This window comes from Populus euphratica, unplaced genomic scaffold (assembly GCF_000495115.2).
Source record: "Populus euphratica unplaced genomic scaffold, PopEup_1.0 scaffold1541.1, whole genome shotgun sequence".
Lineage (NCBI taxonomy): Eukaryota > Viridiplantae > Streptophyta > Magnoliopsida > Malpighiales > Salicaceae > Populus > Populus euphratica.
In genome coordinates this window covers 21,747-31,136 of record NW_011501389.1, presented here as the reverse complement: position 1 = coordinate 31,136, position 9,390 = coordinate 21,747, and the positions used below count along the sequence as shown (strand labels likewise).

The 9,390-nt window shown below is 30.4% G+C and overlaps 1 protein-coding gene across 1 annotated transcript; it reads right to left on the bottom strand.

Annotated features, from left to right (window-relative positions):
* Positions 1-2,569: 2,569 nt before the first annotated feature.
* LOC105117822 (uncharacterized) lies at positions 2,570-7,165 on the bottom strand. The gene is made up of 5 exons (XM_011015590.1): positions 6,929-7,165; positions 5,366-5,469; positions 5,203-5,278; positions 3,377-3,460; positions 2,570-3,298 (listed from the first exon to the last, which is right to left on the bottom strand). The coding sequence occupies exons 1-5, from the start codon at positions 6,944-6,946 to the stop codon at positions 2,726-2,728; spliced, it is 855 nt and encodes a 284-aa protein (XP_011013892.1). The 5' UTR covers positions 6,947-7,165; the 3' UTR covers positions 2,570-2,725.
* Positions 7,166-9,390: the final 2,225 nt, after the last annotated feature.

Sequence of the window (9,390 nt, the reverse complement as noted above, 5' to 3'; positions counted from 1 at the left end):
CAATAAAATAAAATAAAGATAATACAATAATTTTCATTAGTCTGCATGAAAATATAAAAAAAATAACTACTTCATTGAAAACCATATAAAAACCATTGACAAAAAAATAAAAATAATTTTTATTCTTATAAAATATTCATTTTTAATTTAATTTTCTTCACATTAAACTTATATATAATTATTCTAGTTGAAAAAATCATCATAAAAATCTTTAATCTTGTTTAAAAAGCTTGAGATAGACAACTGAATTGCACCTCACCCTCGTTCTCTATCCACCCAAATGTCTCTTTACGGCACAACTACTTCCGTGACCCGTGTTCACTGCCGATAGAGGAAATTTTTTAGGGAAAAAAAACATAAATATAAATGCAAGCTTTTTAAACTTTTTTTTTTAAAAAAACATATGATGTCAATAAATTAAAAAAAAAAACAAAAATTTAACATGTCAATTTAACTTGTCTAACTATAAGTCGAATACTTTCTTATTTTTAATGTAAAATAATTAACATGCAGATATTATTAATATGTTTTTTACATCAAATAAAAAATATAATAATGAATAATAAAATCAACATTTATATATAATAAAATATAATAAAGATTATATACATTAATAAAAAAAAATATAAGATCTCAAATTAATTTTAATATAACTGAAAAAATAAAATAATGTTGCAATTTCTATAACAAAATATTATTTTCTTAGTCAATGTAGAATAAATTTCATAAAGAAAAATGTTAAAAAAATCACAAAAAAATAAAAAATAAACAAAAAAAATAATATAAATATGCCATGTGTAAATAATAAAAATAATATATTTTTTTTAAAAATGAAATAAATAAAAACTAAAAAAACATTAAAATCATAAATTTGACATGCATGTTATAATTTTTTTTTTTTTAAATACGAGGTATGAGGTTGCTGTGATGTGTGTTTTTACATGAAAAATGAGAAGTGTCATTTAAAAAGTTTATACAATCATTTAATTAAATAAATTAATAATCATTTATGTAAATAAAAAATATTAATAATAATCAAGAAAGACACTATAAAGATAAGATATTTAATTAATTATTTTTATTTAAATAAATAAAAGATAAATTTATTCTAAAAAAATCATGACTTAAATAATAAATACAAATAAAAATAACAGAATAAACCCATGCTATAAAAAATATTATAAAAGACCAAACACATCAAAAAAAATATAAAAAATAAACACTTGTCGATAAAAAAATAAACACTTGTCGATATGATGGCGATATGATAGACATATACAAAAATTAAAAATACCTCAAATGAATCAAACAACTAACTTGAATAAATAAATTAAATATATGATTTAGGATATGAAATTTAGATAATTCTATAAATAGTAAAAAAAAATATTTTTTTTTAAATTTAAAATTAAATAATGAAATAGAAAAACAAAGAGAAAAAAATATGATTTTTTGGAATTTAGTATAATTTTATAATTAGAATTAAGATGACTTACATGCTCATAAAACATGCAACGTTGTCGTGTAAAGGGAGTATTTTCATGGTTTTTGGATTCGGAGGGAGACCCCAAGTGACTGTGGCATCTGTCAATAAGAGAGCAGGGAATTCTTCCTCTAAATGCATGATGTGCGATTCTAATCTTCATCTCCGTTGCAATCCATCATTACTGCAAACAATGGAGCATGAATTCCACACGGATCCTTATCTTCGATCCACTTTCCTCTCCATGAGAAAGTGATGATCCAAAATGAATTTTATTGCTATGATTTTGAGAAATAGAGACATGGACAAAACCCCGTTTATTATTCTTGACCGGTGACCGGATTCTTGTTTGCCTATCAGGTGCTCCATTCACCAAATTCGAAGGGCGACTACATGATGAAAGATATCGCAGAGGATCCAAGTTTCTCGTGCAGCTCCATTTAGCGAACTAGACAAAAGATTACAGAACTTCTTGCAAAAGTAGAGAGTTTGGAGGAGGTTTTTTTCAATATTTTCAATTTCCTTTTTTTCTAATTAGGTTTGTGATATGTATTTAATTCAGGTTTTATTAGCTAGATGGCTTTAGTTTACTATTTAAAATAGGAAAAATTATTAATATATAGAATTTTAAAAACTGGAATTCTTTCTAGAATTTAAATGTAGTTTTAGGGTTTGTGGAATCTTGATTTCTACATTTTCTTTGTACACTGCATCACAAAAACCAAATAACAAGGACCTCGAAACAAAAGTAGGAACCCGAGTAATTATTATTCTCTCTACATTTAAGCTTAATTTTAGAGTTTGTGAATTTCTGATTTCTTCATTTTCGCTGTAAGCTTCGTCAAAGAACCCAAGCACCAAGGAACTTGGGAAACCTTTCTCCTATTACATGAATCCAATTTTCATTTCATCCGGGAAAAGCCATCTTTTTCTCAACAATGCCTTTGTCATTTGATCCAATAGCCTTCCGTTAGATAGGAACAGATTTGATAAATACTGATAACTCTCGGATAGAGTATTAGAACGGAAAAATCCATTAGATAATGAACTCTTGGTTCTAAGCCATCTCTGGCGATGAAAAACAGAAACAAGAATTTAACATAATTTGGTATATTCTTGTTCCAGGGAAGAAGAGTCAAGCCATTACATGCAATCTTATCCAGCTAATTGGAGCAATATGTCCTACATCACTGCTTTTCCATGCTGGAAGAAGTAGGAAATTAAGAAATTTACAATTACAAATTAAAGAATCAAACCTTGAGCAGGTGGAGGCTTGGAAGGCTGCTGCTCACTTTCACCAGATGCTTTTGGGGACTCAGATAGGTGGACCTGAGCATAGTCATCCACCATTTTCCTCTTTTGTTCCTCTTCGGACATCCCTACCTTTTCTTTAGCCTTCTGACCAACATCCCCAGCTGCCTTTGCAACCTTATTGAATGCGCCTGTCACCCAAGCAGCCCCGGTAAACACGTACCTGTTACTCATTATGGCAGATCCTGCACTACTGACTTTCTGCTCCGCAGCTGCAAGTGCCAATTTAGTTTTCTCAGAAACCTGAAATTTCTGATCCACTTCCCGAACTTTGTCACCAACAACAGTGGTGCTAGCACTAATCTTCTCAGTGAGACCTATCTTTTTGTCTAAAGAAGCAACTTTAGCTGAGGCTGTTGAAGTCAACTGGTGCTTCTCATCAAAACTCTTGGCTTTGTTGATCGCATCTTTACCCAAGATAAAGCCCTTAGCAAGCATGCCAGTAACCATATCTTCTGCCTTATGAAGAGCTGGTTCACCACTGGGAGCTTTATTTTCTGTTGCCTGTACATATTAGGTATAACCAGTTCAGTAAAGTGACAGGGTTTATCAACTAAAAGAAGTTCAACACAGCATTCTTACAACAAGTGCTGCTAAAGCAGCTGGTGGCAGCTGGTAATCTGGATCCAAAGTTACGGTGACAGGAAGGTCAACTATTGTCGCTCCCTGAAAAAAGAAAAAAGAAAAAAGAAAAAAAGAGTTTATATTGAAACCTGATATGTTACCAAAGAAAAGGGGACCGTGTATTGAATTTAGAAAAAAACATGTCCACTTTGAAAATGGTTCAATTTATTATTCCAAAACCTAATGTAATCAACAAATAATGATTGCAATATATCCCCTCTAGAGATTGTATTATCTACCTTCCTCTGGTTTGCATATGTTAGACAACAAATTTGAGTAACTCCATAAATCAGGTCCACCAAGCAGGCCAATTTAGGACTTTCAGAACAGTAAGTGCAATTTCAGATAAAAAATTTCAACCAGAACATAGATGCTTTCATGCGACCATAATTTCAAACAAAAAAAGCAATCCCAACCAATATAGGATCACATATCTCACGCTTGTAATTTTTTGAGTTAACATAATAGATCTAGGACCAAACAGAACCCACAAAGCTTCAATCCTAATTTCACCCCTTATGACCAGATGTGGTCTTCTAGGACAAGTGCTTTGTGCAAACTTTGGCATCCAGGAAAATTATTGATGCAAATTATCCAACTATCAGACCATTGCAAGAAGACTTCGGTAACTTCATATCAATGCCTCACTTTCAAGTGCTAACCTTAGAGATAAAAGGGTGTAAGGATCTGCTGCTAAAAAAACTGAAGATTGCAAGTTCAAAGAGACTTCATCTCTACAAGGGTGGGTGACTTGCTTTAACAATATATTCACCCACCTGTTTATTTTCTCTTTATGTGCCGCACATCATTCCATTGCCAGCGAACTTGAAAATATTCAGAGGTAGGGACAGAAATGAAGAGTTTCAAGTACTGTTTGAATAAATAGAGAATGGTGGGTGCTAGAAACATTCGATAATTGAAGAGCACATATAAAACTTATTTTTGCCTGCAAATTTTTTTCTCACAGAGCTCTAGGAAGAAAGCTAGCTACTAAGGAGACAACAGCTTTCCCACAGAGATCTAGTGATATGGAAGACCCAGGCCTCCTCTACATCATTAAAGCTCGAGGAAAGATTTTGAATATTGATACCTATAGATGAATGGGAAAGGTGTTGCTGTGCTGGTGCTACCATGGAAAGGATGCAGATGGATCTGTCAATCACAAGTTGTTACACTAGTTTTGGGCTGAAAGCACTTTAAAAGCTAATGAATGGAGCTGAGTTTCACTCTTTTCATTCACCAATTCTGGAAGGAGAAAACATGAGAGCTGTGATATTATCTTATTGACTTATATTGTGTTTGCAAAAGAAGGAGCAAGAAAGGGCATTGACAGGGAAGAGGCTTCTCTATTAGGAGTTCATGTTAACGGTATGCAGAGGATGCTTTTACAAATGTAACAAGCACAGCACGTGTGTGTGTAAGTAAATGGTCAGCACCTCATGGTGCCTTTTTTAATAAATTTCTTTTTTGTATCAAAACAAATATACGAGAAACCTTTGGATCACATAAATCAAAATCAAAAGGCCGATGATTTTCTTTTGTTTTGAAAGGAAGACAGTTTGGCAATGATCAAAGCAAGGTCATTACTGACAATTTTAACATACAAAATCCTAAAACTTCAGAAGCACATAATCTCAGTTAAAGACGATGCAGTATCTTGATATTTTCCTTCTAGGAAATAAAATAACATTAATTGAATTCATGGGTCATACATAATCAATGCACATATATGGAAATGACTGCACATTAATCTAGTGATGATGCATGTACTGAAATATAATTACCGAAAGAAGAACAGCAGTGTCTGCTCCTTGAGAATCTTTGAAGGATACATATGCAATCTGAGATTGCTCATTCTCACTACATAAGCATAAGAGATGCTCAGTAATCAAACAACAAAGAAGAATGAAAAAAAAGGGGGGGATATGGAAATGAACAACGGATTACCTTTTCATTTCAACATATTCAATATCACCAGAAAAAGAAAAGAATTCCTTGAGGTCTTGCTCAGAAGCTCCTAAAGAAACATTACTAACTTTCACTGTTTTTACCTAGAAAAAAGAAAAAATAATGAAAAATTGAAAAGCTTAGAGCCCTGTGGAACCATAAGGATATATAACAAGGATGCCAAGTACAAACATAACCTAGAAATCTCATACTTGAATAATAGCATAAATATGGAAAATTACCACAAAGCAAGGGCCTACAAGGTTCAAATGAAATCCTAAGCACCAATGCATCTGATTTGTAAAAAGGGCATGACTCATGGTGTCAAATGTCCCCTAATAAAAAACATGATAAGCTTTGCTGCCCCCTAGCCAGGTCTAAAGGATGAGAAGAACTTTCTCTAATGAAACCCAAAAGCAATAAATAACCCAGAAAGAAGTAAAGGGATGGAACAGAAAAATGAAAATGCAAAGGTCATGTGAAAGAATCCCGGACATAAAAGTGCATCAAAAGGCACCAAGAATATCAAACTAACTGAAAATCCAAATTTTGTCAGGTAAAATAATTGTGGTGCCAATCAGGCGGACCTCTTGTTCTTCTTGTGTGCTTGACGTCTGATATACATTCACACTCACACAGCCTCACATCTACTATCAGTACAAAGGTCTAATTTTTTGCTTCTAGTGTATGATAACTCAATGGTCTAGCTGCCCCAGCCACGCCTTAAAATGCTCAAATAAAGATAGACAAATTATATTTCACATATTCTTAAGCCTCACTTAACAAAGCCTCATTGCAAAACTTTGACTAAACATTTTTTTTTATATGAATAGGCGAGGCAGAAGAAACAATTAGTAACTATATTCCAATATGATGTATGAACCCTAAGGAAACCAACTAGTATGGCAGTAACAAGGGGGTCCTTGTTCAGTCTAAAACATTTCGTTTACATGTTCTTGTGCAAGTCAAAACCAAAGCTATCGGAACACTCACAATTTTCACGATTGATGCTTCAATTATGAGAAACTGATAGGTTAACGGTCCCTAGACTCCAAGTATGCAATCAAAAATTGAATAAACTTAGGATTACTCCAATCTAGTAACACAAGCCAAGCCACGCCCAAATAAATATTATCACACGCATTGAGGGATAACTTCCCATCTTATCATCATCAGGACACCGAAAGATCTATCCACCTCTAACACACTCATCCTTGCCGAACAAAGATGTGCTTACATAACAAATATTTTCAAGCAAATCATGTTATATCAATCCAAATCAAATATAATATTTCAAAAAAAGAAAGCAAAAACAAATACTAAACAAGGAAAACAGACAATCATATATATATAGATTGTAAATGATGAAGAAAAAGGTTTATCAAGCATGTGCATTTTGAACATGGCAAGCAAAGAAAGCTTAAGATTGCACAAAAGCATTAACCATCAAACTCAAACAGATCTACGCATATTAATCAATTCAGAGAGATCAAACTTGCTAATTCACCAAAGAGAAATCTTTCAAAAATCAAGAAGAAATAAATGAATGGCAATATTACTAACCGACATGGCGGGCTGCATTGGAAAGTGAGGGGAAGGGTTGGAGTTGGTAAAAGAGAACGAGAGAAGAAAGCGTTAGATGAAGAGAAAAGGGAGGGATTATAAGGAGGAGGTTTGAGGGGCAAAGGTGTGGGGGGGCAGACGCCGGCAGTCGCGGCACGTGCAAATGAGAGACTTCCGATATTGAAGTGAGAGACAGATTAATGGATGGGAGAGCGACATTATGACCTGTGTTTACTACGTTTAGTACCGTGGAAGTTATTGTAGTTTTTTAAAATATTTTTTTAAAAAAATGTTTTAAATAATATATTTTTTTTTAAAAATAATTTTGATATTAATATATTAAAATATAAAAAAAATATAAAAAAAATAATTTTAAAAAAAAATCAAAATTTTGAACAAAACGAGTTTCCTTAATGTTCTTTGTGCACCACTAATTAAAAGTAAAACAAGAATTATGAATTTAATTTTATCGTACATAACAAAACAAAAATCGTCAGAAACAAATATACCATCAATAAAATGTTCTTTTTACAAATTTTGTATAGTAAAATAATTAATATATCATCAGAAACAAATTAAAAAAAATCATGTGCTAGTGGGCAAGGGTATTTTTTATTTTTTTTAATTTCAATTGCTCAACAAAAATATCACAATGCCATGTAATTCAAATTGTTTTTGCCTTCGGTAAATGGGTTTTAATGTCTTTTCCGTTTGAATTTTTTTGTGGTTGTGAAGTCTCATAAAGGATAATCTTGTATTTATGCATATATAAAATATTAATTAATTTTAAGAAGATGGCGGTGCATGACATGCATGCGAGTACAAGTGAATGCTCTTGTATTCGTCGTTTGGCGTCCAAAATCCAGTTTCCACGATGATGTTTGACTCCTCACGGTACCGTCCCCATTAACTAGCAGCGTGTGTACCAAAAAACTGCTGGGTTTTGCTCCAGGGACTGTTTCATTTTTCCCTCTTATTTTTTTACTCTCTTTTTCTTGGTTTTAAAGTCTTCTGCTGCATATTTTCAAAGTAAACATTTAATTTAATTTTTATTTTTATTTTTTTATTGTTATTTTTTAATTTTAAATAATCCACAAAATTAAGATTATTTTCAATTCAATTCTCCTTGGTTTTCTTATCTTTCAGATTTAGTTTCTATTCTTTTTATTGTTAAATTTTTTCAAATTGTTTTTTTAATTAAATTATATTTTTAATTGCATCCTCAATATTTTATTACTATTTTTTAATTTAAAATAGTACATAGAATTTGAATTTTCTTTTGCTTTAACCCTCCTTTGTTTTTCTTACATTTTATATTTAATTTTTTTATTTTTTTTATTACATTTTATTTAATCATTCTCTTGAATGTTATTTTTTTCAATTACATTCTTTAATATTTTATATTAATATCTTAATTTAATTATTTTTAAAATTTCAATCATGGATAGTTTAGCTTAGTTCATTTTATTTCATTTCATATTTAGTCTTTATTTATTTTTTTATTACCTTTTGTTTTGCTTTTAGTTTTTTTATTGGGACTTTCATTTTGATTTCATCCCTTGATATTTTTTTTATCAGGATTTTATTAAACTTCTAGGTCATAAATTTTAAAGATTGGATTTGGTTTGCTATAGATCTTTTTAGATTATTCTTTATAATTGATTTTTATCGATTTTATTTTTCTATAAAGTTATCTTGATCTCACATATTAAGTCATAATTTTATTATATTAACACAACTTCACCTGGTCTAGTATTATATTATCTATTTATTGTTGTGTTTGCTTTTTTTTATCATATTATCAAATTAATGTAGGTTTAACCTATTTCTTGAGTTTTTAATGCCTAAACATTTTTTATTTTTGTTATACCATTGATAATATCTATTTTTATTTTATGCTGATCCAAGTCAATTCAAATTGATTTTCCCATACATGTGATTTGAATCTTACCTCAAGTATACTCTCGAGTTAAGTTTTAAAATTATAATAATAATATTTTTTTTTTGTAATGTCTATGGTCAATAACAAACTCAATTTATAATACGAGCTTTGTCCTGAATCAATCTCTTAATTATATTTTTAAAACTATAATAATAACAATTTATATTTTTACGCTGACTCATGTCAATTGATAAGTAACTAAAGCCATGTCCCAGGCCTTAACATGTGATTTGATCTTTGTCCTGAATTGTTTATTGAGTTGAATTTAAAATTATAATAATAATTATTTTTATTATTATATGTATGAGTTAAATAAATTTAAAATTAATTTTTTATGATAATATTCAAGGAATAAAAAATAAAAAATAAAATTTCCAAATATATGTTTTTTCTATACCGCCTACTCTGAAGTACATGAATTTATTTTATAACTGTTTTAAACATAGATTTATTTGGTGTTCAAATTTTTACCTCTTCAACTAGCTACTTTTATCTTTTCATTATTTTTTTAATTTTTATC

Excerpts from the sequence above, each read along its gene's own strand:
- LOC105117822 (XM_011015590.1), bottom strand. Across the intron at positions 5,279-5,365 it reads GAATATGTTGAAATGAAAAG|TGAGAATGAGCAATCTCAGA; the intron begins GTAATCCGTTGT and ends ATGCTTATGTAG. Across the intron at positions 3,299-3,376 it reads CTGCTTTAGCAGCACTTGTT|GCAACAGAAAATAAAGCTCC; the intron begins GTAAGAATGCTG and ends TAATATGTACAG.